Genomic DNA, 18,168 nt, shown 5'->3' on the forward strand with positions numbered 1-18,168 from the left:
TCTTTCCTTTATACATATATCTGCATGAATGCAAGGCTGCATTCTCTGACTTGTGACAAGCACAAGGTACACTGTGAGACTTGGCAAGTCGACAGCCCCTCGTGCCGCTTCTCAAGTTGTTCATATGTATATTAAAAGTGTCTAATTCTCAGCTCTAATGACTTTTAATTAGAGTGTGTTTAGTCTGCTTCCATTATATGCTGAAAGATGTGCAGGCAGGGCTGGTAAAATCAGCACACATTTTTAGCCCGGGAAATAGGTCAATACTTTGCAATGGTTTGCGCCGAAACAATGAGATTGCAAGCGGAGGTGGTGGGTGGGAGAGCTGGGGTTTTGTCTACCAAATTGCCTTTTGTTTCAGATGGCTAGAGCCATTAGCTTCTGGTGCAAATACAGTCACTAGGAAACAGCCCACAAAAAGCCCAACCAAGTGTGGGAAAAGCCAGTCTTGCTTTGCAATCTGAACAATTGCTTACTGGACTGAATGGGAGGGTGGTCTTTAAACACTTTTCCCACATGCTTTTCTAATTTGGGGCCCTTTGTTTCCATGAAACAACCTCGAGGTGCTCCTTACTACCTGCTACACGTTGGGGAACATTCAGGCATGCATATTAAAAACAAACCTAGACTAATTAGTTAAGAACCATATGCTGGTATAAATGGCTTGGGTTATACGGAAGGCTTTCCCCACCCCACCCCCTGATCAGTATCCTCTGTTCATGTTTCTTGAGCAGTAGCAAAAGGCATAAGCTTTGCAGGAAAGCATTTGTTCAAAGGAGACTCATTTTTCCTATTAAAAGAACTTAAGGCAGGTGGGAGCATTTCTGCTGGGAGAAAAGCCTGCATGATGAAACAATAAATCACAGCTCTGCTACCTCGTACATTCCCCTTCAGGCAGAATGCAAGTATAAATAGTACGACTGGGTTACCATTTTCTTTATTAAATATGAATATTTCAAAGTGACTTGAATTCTTAATGCATCTGTGGTTGCCAACCCCAAATGCTCTAAAAGAGAGATTCAGAATCTCCACATTCTAAAGGGATCTTCTTGTGCACAGTAATACATATCGACTATCTTTGTAAATACACAGGCCACAGACACAGAATCACAGAATTGTAGAGTCGGAAGGGACCACAAGGGTCATCTAGTCCAAACCTCTGCAGTACAGTTATCTTTTGCCCAACATGGTGCTCAAACCCACGACCGTAAGGTTAAGAATCTCATACTCTACCAACTCTGCCACGCTCACCATCCTTCAGCCACTATAGGGTGACCCAATGCAGAGACAGTCAGGAATCCTCTGGGAACTGCATAAAAAGGCGCTGTGGTCTAAACCACAGAGCCCAGGGCTTGCAGATCAGAAGGTTGGCGGTTCGAATCCCCGTGACGGGGTGAGCGCCCATTGCTCAGTCCCTGCTCCTGCCAACCTAGCAGTTCGAAAGCACCTCAAAGTGCAAGTAGATAAATAGGAACCGCTCCGGCGGGAAGGTAAACGGTGTTTCCGTGTTCTGCTCTGGTTCGCCAGAAGTGGCTTAGTCATGCTGGCCACATGACCCAGAAGCTGTACGCCGGCTCCCTCGTCCAATAAAGCGAGATGAGCGCCGCAACCCCAGAGTTGGCCACGACTGGACCTAAAGGTCAGGGGTCCCTTTACCTTACCTCCAATATCAAGCAGCTGCACCGTCTTTGAATTTCAAGGCTACGCAGAAATGTGGCAGCTCTTCAGCAGTACACTGAAGCTCCCCTGCAGATGCACTACAGCCCCTATACCCGAGCATCTTCCAGAAACAGTGCAAAACTTTGGATGGGGCTACAGTCTCACCCAGTATAATTTAAGGAAGGGGGAGATTTTCCCTTGTCAGTCAAAAAGACTTACAGAACAGCTTACAAATGTCAGCTATAAAACAGTCCCTGACCTCATGCTAAAAGGACATAACAAAAGGGAAAAGGAACTGGGAGAGAGGAAGAAAAAAAGGCTACAGAATCTTAGGTTACAACATTCTACAGTAGTACCTCTGATTATGAACTTAATTTGTTCCGGAGGTCTGTTCTTAATCTGCAGCCGTTCTTAACCTGAGGTACCACTTTAGCTAATGGGGCCTCCCGCTGCCACCGTGTGATTTCTGTTCTCATCCTGAGGTAAAGTTCTTAACCCGAGATACAACTTCCGAGTTAGCAGAGTCTGTAACTCGAAGTGTTTGTAACCCAAGGTACCACTGTAGTTCCGATGATGCTCACACACTGATGGTAAGTCAAGAGTTTCTGACTTCCTGTGAACCAATCAATAGCATACTCATGCTGCCTAAACACTGCCAATTCTCTTCTGGTATAAGTGGGATCAACAAACCAGGTAGCCTTGGCTTCCCATTATACCCAAGACAGGGTTTGGCGGTCCATTTCTCCTTTAGAAGCCATGGCTATTAGCCAACCTCATGTTGCTTACAGATCAGATCATGGGCTTGTTAAGTAGCAACATACTACAATCCTCAGTTCATATACAATATCCTTCCTGGCACAGGTGCCAACGCTATAGGGCCCTGGTACCTTCACTCCCCAATAAAATATTTAGGGGGGCACCACCCTCTTTTGCCAGCTTGCCTCCCAGCTTTTGGCACCATTTCTGAGCACGTTTGAGCCAGGCAACTGGGGAGAGACAAGAGGGCAGGCAGGCAGAAGAGGCAGGCCAGTGGGAGAGGTGAGCAGGCGAGGGGGGCAGAAACTTCTTGTGGGGGGGGTGAGAGGCAAGTGGGTAGGAGGAAGCGGAGGCCTGTGCCCAGTTTTGTGCAGCAGAGGAAGGTGCGATCCACAGAAGTGCAATGGGGGGGGCAGAAGTGCAGGGAGCAGCCCCAATATTTTGTTCAAGTTTGTGCCTATGCTTCCTGGTTTGTTTATTCCACTTATGCCAGTGGAGGAGTGACATGGTAATGGGAATATGCAGCAGCACTCATGGTAATTCAGAAACTTGCATTGATGCCTCTGGGACGATGCAGGCTACAAATGAAATAAATAGGTGAGCAAAATGAAATCAGGAGACTGGAGAGAGATATATATATATATTGTTAATTTATTTCAAATCTGTATTCCAATTAGTTTAGTTCACCCCTCAAGGCGCTAAATATAGCTAGTATATTTTGCAGCGGTAATTGCTATTTCATGCGACACATCAGCCCTTGAGATCTGCAGAGGAGTAGGAGCCGACCGGATTCTGCAACTTTTTGCAAAAACAACAACAACAACAAACATTTTGTACCAGCAGGATGGCAGTCACATTAATCACATTCCTATCTATCAAACGGCGTCAGGATTTGCTACAATATGCAAAACAAGTCTCTGCTCTAATAAATGAATGTCACACAAATAATATTGCAAAGTGGTTGAAAATTCCTCTCTAGGAGCCCACGTCTGCGCTAAGCCACACTCACTTTTGTTATTATTTATTTTATTTATTCATTAAATTTATATACCACCCTTCATTTGAGGATGACAGGGTAGTTTACAGTATAAAAACACAAAAATAAATAACATAATAACAAACAACAACACACACCAGTTTAAAAGGCTATACAGTGGTACCTCGGGTTAAGTACTTAATTCGTTCCGGAGGTCTGTTCTTAACCTGAAACTGTTCTTACCCTGAAGCACCACTTTAGCTAATGGGGCCTCCTGCTGCTGCCGCACCGCCGAAGCCCGATTTCTGTTCTTATCCTGAAGCAAAGTTCTTCACCTGAAGCACTATTTCTGGGTTAGCGGAGTCTATAACCTGAAGCGTATGTAACCTGAGGCGTATGTAACCCAAGGTACCACTGTAGATTGTTTAATTAGCCAAAGGCCTGAGAGAAAGAGGAACATTTCTGGCTGAAGATATGCAATGAAGCTGTTAGGTGAGTCTCCCTGGGAGCTCTGCTCCACCTCTGGTGCGTTGTGGCAAGCTAAACCATGGTTTGGCTTAGCATGCTTTGTGAACCTGGGCTCATGGTTTGTTTTGCTCCAGATAAATAATGAGCTGTAACCAATCTTTGCTCTTTGTTTAAAGTTCAAGGCAAATCACAAGCCTGCCATGTCAGAAGACATGTTAGCTAAGATAGACCTAGCTCACAAGAGCACGAGCTGAGAAGCAGCAAAATGCCTGTAATCTCCATTCCAAGAGCCTGTACATCTGTGCTAAGCCATGGCTTGTCTCAGTCTTACACGCTTTGAAATGCTACATTTGAACTGCAAAGGAGATGTTGCTGGGCAACCGAATGCTTCTATAGTTCCCAATGGTCTGAGTTCAAGGAGGTTGCAATGCTCTGTGATAGTGGGGTCAGACACGGAGTTCTCACTATTCTTTAGATTAGGGAGAGGCAAAAGATAATTTACCATCGTTTACTAGATCACTAGATGACCTGCAGTGGACAAGAAGAGTCTGACTTCTAATCTTACCGTATTTTTCCGTGTATAAGACTAAGTTTTTCCCCTAAAAAATAATGTCAAAAATTAGGGGGGCATCTTATAAGCGGATATATATATCTCCCCCCCCCATTTTCTTAAATCTGAGTCCCCCAAAATAGGGGGCATCTTATACATGGGAAAATATGGCATTTTATTTTATACGTACATGTGGAGCAGCAACAAAAGGGCTTTTAAAAATAATCTGTTCAAATTCCAGATGTTCAACAATTCACATGCAGATTTTTATTTGCATATATAGGCCAGTCATCCCAGTGTATGACTTACAAAGTGCAGCAAGCAATTCTACCAGATTGCAACAGAGGGGGTGATGGGAATCAGGGTCACCCCATTGGCTCTGCTGGGAGACAGCTATAATTGGCTCCCCCATCCTAGCTGGCCATTAGAAGGACTGCTATTTAATAATTGGTGCCTGAGTTTACCTCTACCCTTTTCTATCCCTGCCACTATCCCCCCCCCCCCGCTTTGTTAAACATACATAAGATGTTCCGAGAGGCATTGGGGGGGGGGTAAAAATGCTTTGGATAAATAGTATACACCCCCTCACCTCCCATGATGCCACTGGCTCAAACAAGAGGTTCACACAACCAGGAGTTGGTGAACCCTCATGAGTTCTTGTAAAGTAGAAACAAAGTTTTCTCATGCATAGCCAACTCACCAGGGGTCTGGCAATAACCTCTGCCAGAATGCCATAGCCTTCAGCAGATTGTGTCTCAATGAGACCTCCATGGAGCGATGCCACTGTGTGATAACAACGCAACACATGCCATAGGATGCACACCTGCAAAACCTTGATCACTGCGGTACCAAACAACATTTATTAACTGTAATTTAGCTGAAAAATTATGGCTATGGAACAGTACATGGGGCGATTCCTCTATCTCAAGCTGCATAAAAGCCACTGCTGCAAAAAAAAGGCAGGAGGAACAATTTTGGGATACATTAGTGAAAGGCGTTTATAGACTATAAGCATTGTTACCTTCCTGATAAAAATAGTGTGGAAAGAATCTAGCAGCAGCTCTGCAACAATTCTAGTGGGGTGGACTTTGGTAATATGGTGCCCTAAGCGAGGACAAAATTTGGCACCCCTCCCCTTTAAATATTTCTTATTTTCTCTCTCACACACACACAAAAATCCCTTCATTTTGGTACACTTGCTTTTTTATATCTCTTCTCTGTGGGTACCTGCATAAATATCAGGTTTTTAATTTTTTATTTTTTATGCACCCCCTTGGCTTGGCACTCTGTGCAGAGAAACCACCCACACCTCCCTAAATCTGGTGCCGATTCCAGCAAGGATCTTCTCCGTATGAGCCACCAGAAATAATTACAGTGGTACCTTGGTTTACGAACTTAATCTGTTCCGGAAGTCTGTTCTTAAACAAAGCGTTCTTAAACAAGGCATGCTTTCCCATAGCAGCGGGGGACTCAATTTACAAATGGAACACACTCAAGAGGAAGCGAAACATGTTCTTATTCCAAGGCAAAGTTTACAAACCAAAACACCTACTTCCAGGTTTGCAGCGTTCTTAATCCAAGTTGTTCATAAACTAAGCTGTTCTTAAACCAAGGTACCACTGTATACTGAAAGCCACATTCCCTTATTTTACATGCCAGTGATGGGCGGGGCCAGAGGCAAAAGTGGGTGGAGCTAGTAGGCTAGCTTCTACACACACCCATCTTGTCCTCTATCCAGGCAAGCAAAGGGCACTATGACTATCAGAGGTCAAGGACACATTCCATCCAGGCAAAATCACTCATAGAATCTAACTGAGAAGGAAACTATAATGGACACTTATACAGAGGTAGCCCACTAGGCCTATGCAGCTGAGTAGTTCAGGGGTCAGTCTAGAAACCCACTAAAATGTCAAGGTCTTGCCTTACAGGGCAGCACAGCTACACAAAGGCCAATAGTGCTTTAAACTACAGATCATGAAGATCTAAAAATAACCAGAAAACCCCATTTTGTGAAAAGGAAGATGCACGTGAATCTCCAAAACCCACAATGCCATTTCAAAACCATAACCTTGAGCTGAAAGCTTGTTATTTTATGTAAGTAGATCAAACAATGGACAGAGGGAGAAAACATTTCAGTAAAGCCCAATACTTTAGCCTTGAAGAACTTTTGAATTCAAGTCCCCAAAAGACCACCTGTGCAGGTGCATTTCTTGCAATTATTAAAAACAAAAAACCCCACCAGGCAGTGATAAACCTACTTTCAGTTCATGTTCCGGTATTCACAATTTTAGAAAAGAAAACCATGCATTATTAACAGATCGCAGCAAAATCTCACTTTACTATTCACTATTACTACCCACGCTCATATTTAAATAGGAAGGAGCCAGGGGACACAATGAAAAGCAAGTTTGTACAAATGATTTCCATGAGTCAGATGAAGCACAAAGGCTAGACTATATATAGCAGGCAGCCATATTATACTTCACACTAGATTCTAGATAGACATCACCTGTTAAACCTTTGTAAATGAGACAGGAATTGCCAGAAAACCACTGGAAGAAGTAGTGGAACTGATCTAAGGTCACAGAAGATGGATGGCAAATGTCAGAAGTGCAGGAAGACACACTGGGGCAACGGGCAGTTAAAACAGCTCAGGAACTTAGCAGCAACGGAGTTACTACAGCTAGCAAGCCTACATTTCCACCCTGCAAGCATCTCTACAGATACAGCTCCACTCCACTACAGCATCTCAGCAATATGCACCTGCCCTTCAGTTATACACCCAAAGCCTCGCAGCATCCAAGGACCTCCGCCTCTCAAAAAAATCTCAGATGCAGTATCTACAGCCTGAGCGAATTAAGACTCTGTTCCCCCAGGCAGGAAACTACACACCCAGGGGCAAAAGGTGAAAGGGAGGTCTGGGGTGAAGTGGAGACTCTTCCTATCCAATGCAGAGCTTGCAACAATCCAACGATTATGTGAAGCAGCCATCGTGGTCCAGGGGGAAGCCACTAACATGCAGTGGAGAGAGAAGCCCAGGGATGAGTCATCAAGTGCAAAGATCAAGGAGGGGCAAGGGAGAGGTAGCCCTAGGCAGTGCTCTTTTTTAAGGAAAATGTGCTGGAACTCACCATGAACTCACCTCATTCTCTTAAAATGGCAAGGGCACTCACCTGAGAGGTGCCGAAACTCAGTTCTGGTGAGTTCTGCGGGGGGGGGGGGGGATACCCTGGCCCTAGATCTCATAGGAGCCAACTCCTAGGGGCCAACGTCTCTTTGGGTCCCCAGTAAAATATTAAGGGGGCTGGGCTCCTGCAAAATGGATGGGCATTGCCATTCAAATGGTGTGTGCGAGCCGCATCTTGCGATCGATTATGCAGGGTGGGGTTTACCTGAGCCGCCCCCCCCCCCCATTTTATTCAAGTTGGTACCCCTGCTAGAGCTCGTTCTCCTGATTTCTGGGTTGGAGGAGAGGGAAAGCGTTTGTGTGCATGTGCATGGGGGGGGAGCTAGGAGGTGACCTGCCTCTTTGCAGAATCCCTCGATGGCTGCACCTGCGAAAAAAGAGAGGCCAGCGAGCAGAAGAAAAGGCGCATCCTCGGCGAGCCCTGGCCGCGGCTCCCCATGCAGGCGGCGGAGGCAGCAGCAGCAGCAGCGCACCTGCCGAGACCTCCAGGTGCGCCCTTGAGGCCGCCTCGCTGCGATGGGAGAGACCTTGGCAAGCGGCGGCGCCGCCGCCTCCCTCAGTCGAGGAACGGTGGCTGCCGAAGAGGAACAAACCCCCAAAAAGAGACACCCCCGGAGCGAGAGAGAGAGAGGTAGAGAGACCTCACCTTGCCGCTTGCTTGCTCCCTTCGGGCTTCCCTCCGCCTGCAGCTCCGTCTGCGTGAGGGCGAGCAGGCGGCGGCGGCGGCGGCCTCTCCTCCCAGGTAACAGCTGCGCTCCGGCTCACGTGAGCGGCCTGCCAGCAGGGAGGGAGCCAGCAGGCGCCGCTGCCTCCTCGCGCCTCAGCGCCGTCGCGTCTGCGCGGGGCTCCGCCTAGCGGGCGTGCAGCTGCAGCCGTGGGAATAGGCGAGACGAGGAAGCGGGAGGGTCTTCTGGCCGGAAAGGGGCGTCTGGAGTATCCCTCCGCTGGCCCGGGGAAGGACGGCTGCGAGGAAGAAGCCCTTCGGGTCCGGCTAGCGGGGGCGGAGCTGGGTGATGGAACCCTGAGAAGGGCGCCTCTGAGCATGCACAGAGGGACGCCGACTTCCCGCAACTGAGGTGACGGCTAGGAGGAGCTCGAGCTGCTGCTTAGCTCCTTGCAATGCCGGAGTCGGTTCGGCAGCGATGTGGCCATTGGAAACAGCCCCGCAGCCTCAAACCAACGAACGACGGGAGACGCCATGAAGCACATAGCTGTCAACTTTTCCCTTTTCTTGCGAGGAATCCTATTCGGAATAAGGGAATCCCCTTAAAAAGGGGGAAACGTTGACAGCTATGATGAAGCATCCCTCTCTTAAGAGCACTGCAGGGTTTCCTATAAAGAGCAACGGTCTCAGGGCACTTTTAAGGACTCACACATTTCTTGTGATGAGCTTGGATTAGAGCTCATTTCATCAGATGCATTAACTGGCGGGGGGGGGGGGAGGGATACGTATTTAAAAACACACCCATGTAAGGAGAAACTATTTTTTATAGCATTACCTGACCTTTTCAGAAGGTATCATTTGGTTTTCCGAGAGTTTACATGTTTTTTTAATCAAATGAAGATTTACCAAGCTAAATGTCATCCAGCCACACAAAGAATAGCAGGTTTGAGCTCCTCACACCCAAAACACGTTTTTAAGACCCCTCGCTGAAGAAATTTGCACAAGTTTCACCCCCCTAAAATTGCACGCCCTGGTGGCTGACCTCTATTTCATGGTCTTTCATCCTTTGTATCTACCAGAGGGAAACGCTTCCATGCACCTGATGATAACAGTGAGCTCCATTCAACCAACACTTAAGTCACTGTGGGCTCCTCTAGGCTGTGGTGTTTTATTGCTGCAGGTTTATTTCACATGTCCTTGACATGATAATAGTGCATTGCTGGTGGGTTTGTTCTGCTGTGCTTCCCCAATGCCATCTGGCTATCGCTGTCTGGAGGGGCTACAGTACAACAAAACTTGGGTGCAAAGATAAACCAAAACATTTGTGGTGTAAAATTGAAAGATTTCAGCAGGAATCTATGGGGTGTCTGCTGAATGAAAATGAAGCAGTGTGACCACTCAAAACTTCTCCAGGCATTGGACAGCATTGAAACCTGCATCGCGTGTGACCGCAACGATAGCACAAGCACAAATAATCACAAATGCACAATAAAAATGTTATCTGGAGGGTGCATTGAAGGTGGCCTGACAGCCTAGCTGAGCTACTTCAGTGAAATTTGGACCATGCACTAATCGCTTGTGATGATTCCTGTTGCATCATCCCCAAGGACTGGATCTTGGTCTGCAAGCACAACCCAAGATTTCAGTCACAGTACCTTACATCATGCCCAGAGTGTTCCCCACCCAATCCTATGCCAACAGTAGGATTCTTAAGACTATGGTTGCATGTTGCAATCAGTTTGTCTTATTTTAACCATGGTTCACTTGTGTGGCTATGCGCACACACCTCAAACCAGCCATAGTACGTTGCACACAAACCACAAGTGACAAACCAGAAACCAACCAACATTTGTTCTTGGTTTTATTTCTGACTTGCTGCTCGTGGCTTGTTTGAAACAAACCATTGACCATGTTCAGAAAAGAAGGCATCACTTGTTTTGAGGGCAGGAGAGCCATACAGGAACCATGTTTATGACAAATCAGCTATTGTGATGTGAAAATGAGGCCACTAAGATTGCATGTAATTTTTCTTCTAACATACACAAAAATAGTATCAGGAGGCGGGTATGTCAAATACAGTAGGCAGTTTGGGAGAGAAGCACTGCTACTTAATGTAGCTCGGGTTGCCAAAATTCCTCCTTTTAAGATGCAAAACTAGATCCATTTAAGGTGGGGGGAATCTCCCAGCTCCTGTGTCAAACAGAATTCAAACATTACCTGAATGTATTTTAACATAGGTGCTATCCTACACTGACAAGGTCACAGTGAAAAGGAGCAGAAAGGCAGGATTTAAAAGGCTTGCCAAGTATATTGTGAACAGGAGCTTCACAAATAAAGGGCTCAGGTGTTAGCGAAGGGCTATATTTTGGAAAAAACATGTGAACGAATTTGTATGCCCCACAAATAACCCAGAGATGCATTTTAAATAAAAGGACACACTCTACTCATGTAAAAACATACTGATTCCCAGACCGTCTGCAGGCCGGATTTAGAAGGCAATTGGGCCGGATCTGGCCCCCAGGCCTTAGTTTGCCTACCCATGGGATAGATCAACTAAGGATAGCCTTATTGACAAGACAAGCAAACAACTGGTGCTTATATCAAAGAGATTGGGGAAAAGCTTGTTATTTCTCATGGGCAAGTTAGGTGTTGGGCTCCAAACTGCTGCCACACCCAAAACTCAGCATCGCTACTTGCTCTATTGTACTTTTTCTGCTGCTTTATGAGAAAGAGATTGCAATGATATAGTCAGTGTGTTTCATCCTAAGCACAAAGTTGCTTAGGAAGGCAAGCCATTTGGAACAATTAAAATAGTGAGACACACTTCACCACAAGTGATTGCAATTGCCATAATGAGCACACTTAACCAGGAATAAGTCCCATTTGATTTAATTCAATGGTGTTTACCTGAGCAGACATGCATAGGGATGCACTATAATATTAATACTGTTTTGTTTTTTTAAAAAAATCAATAGCTTCTTGACAGAACACAAGAAAATAGACCAAATACTTAAATGCTAGAAAAGTTTGAATTTAAGAGTGGGCAGGGGGAGAACAGTGTTGGAGTGTACTTATAAGCAGTAATAATAAACAGAGGCTGTTTTTTTTTTATTCATAGTTTTCTAAATAAATAAATGCACAGAGGTTTCCTATTAAAGTATCATTTGAACAGATGCTCCCACTTTATAAAAACAAGTCTCAATGTTTTGTATCAATAGTAGTTCAAGTAGAAAAATGGGCAACACATTCCACCCCCCCCCATGAGTAACAGGCAACTCCAAATAGAATATATATATATATTATAAATTTTGAAGCATCAGGTTGCCAGTCATTACTTTCTCGTTGGGAATTGCTTCAAAATGTTTTATAGCTCATCATGTGTATACACAAACTCCCTTGCAGATATAAATCCATCGCTGTCTTCATCTTCCTTCTCAAATATGTTTTCAACTAAAGAATCGTGGTGGCTGTCATTGACTGGTGCACCATGCCTTTCAAATTCTTTCTTCAAGTATACTTTTACCTATGGAATAAGACAAGGAAAAAAACACACCTTTTAATCATTACGTATCTGTTGGATATGAGAAAGCAAGCCAATGTAAAATGGCCCATCCTCTCTAGTATGTTCAGTGCAGGTAGTAATAATCTGTGCAAAGCAACAGCTGTAGCATTCCCAAATGGATTTTACAATCAACAGAACTGGCTGTGTTCACATGAAACACTGAACACAATTTTATTTTTATTTTAAAGCCTTCTGCACTCTTTTTCTGCTCGCAAAGCAGTGTTCAATCCATAAGATCCATCAAATCAGTTAATATAGCAACAAAAATATTAAAACCATTGCATTTAATCAACAGATTCCTGCGCTACAGTGGGTTTGACTAGACAACCCTCAGGGTCCCTTTTCCAACTCTACAATTCTATGATTTTAATAAACCTGGGGGGGAACTAGCCCTGGGCAATAGTCCCATTAGTCAGTATCTCAATTTAAACTCTGTAGGCATTCTAAAAAGATATAATTTCAAAGTTATTGTTTTTCAAAGAAGATCAGTGAAGGTGCCTATTTAGCTTTTCTCCATGATCAAATTTCATAGGTAAGGGCCCACAGAAGAGATTTAGCTTATACGTGTGAGCCTCAGGTTTGCACACTCCTTCTCCCTAATATGGTTGCATAGGAGATCAGAGGCTTTTGACTCTGTTTTCAATTAACCACAGTTTCTTGTTACGTCCAAACTTGGACAAACAGTGGTTAGTGCTAACTATGGTTGACTGAAACAATGTGAACTTCAAATTGTGGTAGATGCCTTCTAAATACAAACCATAGTTAGGGTTGCCTTTTTTAAAAAATGTATTTTTTATTAAAGATTTCTTGGTTTACAAAAGTATGTGCAATGTCTCTTTTTTCAAGTTACATTTTCTACAGGTCAGTTTCATTTGTTAAGACATTAGTGTTTCCCAACTTCTACTTTTAACTATGGATCGCTAGGACGACCCTACCCATACAAAAGAGAAAGTATCCTGGAAAGAAGAGGATATATGACAACCCTACCTAGGTAGCAGCAACCACAGACATTTGTCAATGAAACTGTAGTTAGCTGAAAATGGAAGCAAAAAAATTCAGCCTCACTGTGATTACTGTTGTCAAAGAAAACGCCAATTTTGTTTGGAAACTCTAAAACCAGAAGATGCAATCAGTAAAAGAGTAACGCAGCAATTATTTCCAAAAACAGACTTAATTTACTGAAGAGGATTTCTTTTTCCCCCCTGCAGTGTTATTTGTAAAATCTTAGAAATAATGTCCCTTTCTTTGCCACTCAGAAAGGCAGGCACAAGTAGCCTTTGCACTACAAATACTTACTGAATTTTAAAATCAGCACCTTGAATAGCTCTCTGCACAGAGAGCACCAGTTTTGAGTGTGTAAAAGGAAATTGGAACTGTAATATTTCTCAATCTGCAGCAGCTCATACCACCACAGTAAAGACTTACAAATGTCACAGTTGCAAAGCATAACCTCAAGGGAAGCAAAACCTAAATTTTTATTTTCCTGTTAAATACATTAACACACAACTGTAGAATGCATTCGCCTTTTCACCTCTTCTCTGGAAAGCTTCCAATCATCATTAAGATCCATTTGTTGAAAGGACTCGTGAGACCGCGGTCCATTCCTGATTTCTAGAAGTTCGATGTTGAAGATCAAAGTGCTCTCAGGTGGAATTTTTCCTACCCAACACGGTACATAAACATTGAGACAAGATTACAAATGTAACCAAGAAGATAAGCATTGTCAGTGCGAATTTGCATCCTACAGCTTGTCTTGTTTCATTAGCTACTGTGCTCAAAGGAATAGAAAACCGTATAAGTGGCTATGAATTTATGGTGTAATGCATCGGTACGCAAACTAAGGCCCGGGGCCAGATCTGGCCCAATCGCCTTCTAAATCCGGATCACGGACAGTCCGGGAATCAGCGTGTTTTTACATGAGTAGAATGTGTGCTTTTATTTAAAATGCATCTCTGGGTTATTTGTGGGGCATAGGAATTCATTCTCCCTCCCCCCCCCAAAAAAATATATAGTCCAGCCCCCTGCAAGGTCTGAGAGATAGTGGACCAGCGCCCTGCTGAAAAAGTTTGCTGATCCCTGATTTAGAATACACAAGATTATAAAGCAACCGCTTAAAGGCTTTTTGAAATATAAAGTGGTGTACAAGTTAGGTAAATAGATAGCTTGTTCAAAGGTATTTTGATTTTCCGTTACCTAGTAATCTTCATTGCTGATTATAGAAGCAAGAAAACTTGAAGTGAAAAGCTCCATTAGGTGGTTTTTTTGTGTTTGTGAAGAACAAATCTGGTTGAATTACTTTGGATGAAGATGTGATAACTTTTAGAAAGGCTTGGGGTTTGATCTGTTTCCATTCTCCTTTAGTTCGTTTCAAACATCGCATCCATTGTTAAGAGATTTCACAGTGTAATTCTATACAAGTGTGCTCTAAAAGTGCAATTCTGTACAGTGGTACCTCTGGATGTGAACGGGATCCATTCCGGAGCCCCGTTCGCATCCTGAAGCGAATGCAACCCGCGTCTGCGGGTCGCGTTTCGCCACTTCCGCGCATGCGCGTAACGTCATTTTGAACGTGTGCGCATGCGGCAAAACCCGGAAGTAATGTGTTGCGTTACTTCCGGGTCCCTGCAGAGTGCAACCCGAAAACGCTCAACCCGAGGTATGCCTGTACATGTTTACCCTAAAATGAGTCCCACTTTGTTTTTCACAGTTGTGCCTAAAGTGTTTGCTACAAGTTATAAAGTCAACAAAATTGTAGAAGAGTCTCTTGACAGTGTTTTGCTAGTGATGACACACAAAGCACAGTATTCCTGTTTTTTTATCCTTTATTCTGGCGGGCTTTGTGCAGTTATTGAAAAATATAGTAGAAAAAAACGTGATCATTAGGATTCCGGTAACTCACTGATATAAAACAGGGATTGGGAACCAGTGGCCTTCCAGGTATTGCTGGACCTTAGTTTGCCTCCCCATGTTCTAAATCATTCCATGCTATGATCAAGATGTTCAGAATGTTTTTTCATTAAATAATAAGGTTAAGGATTCCTTGAACCTGGAGAGAGTTCTCCCGAACTATTACCTTTTCCTTCTTTTCCATAAGCCAGAGATGGAGGAACGGTTAGCTTGCGTTTCTCTCCTACGCACATCTGTTTCAAACCTTTATCCCAGCCTATGATAACTTCCCTTATACCGAGAGTAAACCATGTTGGCTGGGCATTGTTATGCTTGTAGCTGAAACAAACACACAGGATACATTACTGAGTCAGGTGCCATATAGTCACAATAAGCTGATCGTTGGCACTTGAGAAGCCAGTTGGAAAGGGCCTTTGCAGGTGCCATTGATCAGCAGGATAATTTCTAGGAAGCAAGCCCAAAAGACCTACTTAAGATCCAGGGGTCAAATACTTTCAAAGGACTAACACAGCGAGATTGTGCAACCACATGGATGCAGCCTTGCAAAGGACGAATCACTCTATATATTTAATTGTGCCTTAATTAAAAAATTGCCTGGGGCAGAAAGTACTAGGAGACACACTTAGTGCAGATATATACTCTCAAGGCTTGTCTTTTATCTACTAAGAACACCTGCATCCAATGAACATAAGGCAGGTGTATACAGGATTCGCATGTAGGCACTTGTTTTAAAAACTTACCCTCTTCATGACGCCTTTCCCTGATGGGTGATCCAGCTATGGTGATGTATTAATCTGATCTACTGGTTTATGTTGCGCTGAGGGTGAATAAAAATTCTTGCAAATAAATAACTAAATGGGCATTAGGATGGGGGGAGATGTTCTAAGATGAAGCCCGTTACAAGCACATGTGTGCGCCATCTGAAAACAACGTAATCAGATTGTCTTTAGAATTACTGTATTTCATTTTTAAGATAAGACAGATTTCATCAAATCAAGAAGAGCTGCATTTTGCAACTTTTTAACTTTGTTTAATTGGTTGGCAGTTCCAACTTTCTGTGCCTTTTCTTCTTTAATTGCAGCTGCCGCCTTCCCATCCTTTCGCAAGCCACTGAATTCCCCCCAAAAAAACTTTTATTGGTTTTCACAAAATTGTAAACACACAAAACAAACAAACATAAATCATAACCTTATTAAAATTAATCTTATTAACATTGTTAATTGACTTCCTCGCATCCTCCTGGTTGAATTTCAATGCATATCCTTTTAACGGTTTTCCAAATCAAAGATTTTTATTTTTAAGTTAATAACTAAAATGTGAAATTGAGCTCGGTTTCCCATTTCTGTTCTAACTAAATTTTATTTTATTTAGGAATCTTAATTTTTTAAAGAAAATGTGATACCATGGCTAGTTCGTGTGTGTGTGTGTGTGTGTGTGTGTGTGTGTGTGTAGAACCTGTACCTCTCTAGATGCTGCTGAATCAACCTACATCAGTCCCAGCCAGCCGTCAGGGATGGTAGGATTTTTAGTCCAACAGCAAATGGATGGCCATAGGTTCTCCATCTATGGGTTAGATTTTTTGGACTAGGACCATGAAGATTCTGGGTTCTCAGCCACAAAGTTCATTGTGCAAACTGGGGCCAGCATGTTCTCTCAGCCACACCTATGTAAGAAAGAGTTCTGATGGACCAAATCAAAAGCTTATCTAGTCTGGCACCGCGTTCTCACAATAAACATCCAGATGTCTATAGGAAACCAGTTAAGCAGGACACAAACCTAACACTCTACCCACTTTTGATTCCCAGCAACTGGTATATATAGGCACACCCCAGCAGTAAATTAGGAATATGACTATTGTGGTGAGCAGCTATCATTAGCGCTATGCTCCATGAATTTGGCCAATCCATTTTAAGAACCTACCTCACAGGCTTGTTGTTTCATAGACTCATTAGAACTGTAGGGTTAGAATGGACCACGAGAGTCATCTAGTTCAACACCCTGAAATGCGGGAATCTTTTGCCCAATGTGGAATTTGAACCCACAACCGTGAGATTAAGAGTCTCATGCTCTACCAACTGAGCTGTTCAGATGTTATGAAAATAGAGGCAACAAGAGAACCATGTAAGCCTGAGCTACTTGGGAAAAGGATGAAATTTAAATGTATTATTATTATTAATTATTAGTGAAAAGAATGTGGTTTCTAAGGCAGGGGTGGCTAACCTGTGCACCTTCCCCCAGATGTTGGATTGAAAACTGACCGCACAATCCAGTCATGTTGGACTACAACTCCCATCCACCCCAGCCCACAAACCCAAGGAATGGCCAGGGAGCATGGGAATTGTAGTTCAACAAACATTCGATGGGGGAACCCCTGGGTTAGCCACTGCTGTTCCACAGCATCAGGCCCAACTACAGTGGTACCTCAGGTTAAGTACTTAATTCGTTCCGGAGGTCCATACTTAACCTGAAACTGTTCTTAACCTGAAGCACCACTTTAGCTAATGGGTCCTCCTGCTGCTGTCGCGCCGCCGGAGCACGATTTCTGTTCTTAACCTGAAGCAAAGTTCTTAACCTGAAGCACTATTTCTGGGTTAGCGGAGTCTGTAACCTGAAGAATATGTAACCTGAAGTGTATGTAACCAGAGGTACCACTGTACCTGCCATGGGATTTCATGCATCCTGCAGTTTTACAAAGTCCAAAACAAAAGAATTCAGATGTAGTTTTCCACCATCCATTGCACATACATCATCGTCTGTGTACGTGTGTTGAGGGAGGCATACTCACGTAGAATGAAAGAGCGAGCCGTCATTCTCCAAATAGCCTTCGTAGTGCACCAACATCATGTCTCCCGGCTTCGTCTTCCTCTTGCAAATGAACGGTTTGTGGAGCACTTCGATCTCCACTTCTGGTTCCGGGATGAGACCCGCAGCCCCCAAAGCCACGAACGCAAAGGCAAGCAGAGTCCAAAAGGCACCTTTCATTTTCACCGCCGTGTGTGCAGCGTGTGTGCAATCTTTCAGTTTAAAACGCAACGGGCGCATTTCCCTTAAAAACAAGAAGACGGGGAGACATTCGGACACAAGACTAAATGGCCCCAGGACGCTGAATTAAAAAATTTAAAAAGGCCTTTGCAGATTTCGCAGAGGCAATTTTATCTTATTTTCAGTGCGAGATTCTCAATGCTGTTAGAGTACTGGGTTCATTAAATTTTTATTTTCTGGAGCAGCCACTCCACGCAAGCTCCTCTTCCCAGCAACTTTCCCGAACTTTGGAAGCCCACGCTTTTCCCAGCGCTCTCCGCGAATGAAGGCGGGCTCCCGTTTCCGGCCAGCCCCGCGCATCCCACCGGCCCGTCATCCCCGCTCCTCGAATCCGCAGACGTGGCAAACTCGCCCCCAGAACGCGACGATTTCGCTTCCATTCATTCCCCCCCCACCC

General features: G+C 44.1%; 2 protein-coding genes across 2 annotated transcripts in view; both read right to left on the reverse strand.

Moving 5' to 3' along the window:
* The window catches only part of SCRN1 (secernin 1), a 29,670-nt gene extending 21,223 nt beyond the window's left edge, over positions 1 to 8,447 (reverse strand). The window contains exon 1 of the mRNA XM_028750202.2: positions 8,243 to 8,447. The gene's annotated coding sequence lies outside the window, so the exon portion shown is untranslated. The remainder of the gene's footprint in view (positions 1 to 8,242) is intronic.
* Positions 8,448 to 11,133: 2,686 nt separating this feature from the next.
* Positions 11,134 to 18,145, reverse strand: FKBP14 (FKBP prolyl isomerase 14). Its single transcript, XM_028750912.2, has 4 exons — positions 17,515 to 18,145; positions 14,896 to 15,047; positions 13,354 to 13,481; positions 11,134 to 11,783 (listed from the first exon to the last, which is right to left on the reverse strand). The coding sequence occupies exons 1-4, from the start codon at positions 17,769 to 17,771 to the stop codon at positions 11,625 to 11,627; spliced, it is 696 nt and encodes a 231-aa protein (XP_028606745.2). The 5' UTR covers positions 17,772 to 18,145; the 3' UTR covers positions 11,134 to 11,624.
* Positions 18,146 to 18,168: the final 23 nt, after the last annotated feature.

This window comes from Podarcis muralis, chromosome 12 (assembly GCF_964188315.1).
Source record: "Podarcis muralis chromosome 12, rPodMur119.hap1.1, whole genome shotgun sequence".
Taxonomy (NCBI): domain Eukaryota; kingdom Metazoa; phylum Chordata; class Lepidosauria; order Squamata; family Lacertidae; genus Podarcis; species Podarcis muralis.

Coding starts and splice junctions, on each gene's coding strand:
- FKBP14 (XM_028750912.2), bottom strand. CDS start 17,771: ATGCGCCCGTTGCGTTTTAAACTGAAAGATTGCACACACGCTGCACAC. Junction 15,048..17,514: donor GGCTCGCTCTTTCATTCTAC/GTGAGTATGCCT, acceptor TGTTTGTTTCAG/CTACAAGCATAACAATGCCC. Junction 13,482..14,895: donor TTATGGAAAAGAAGGAAAAG/GTAATAGTTCGG, acceptor CGTGTTGGGTAG/GAAAAATTCCACCTGAGAGC.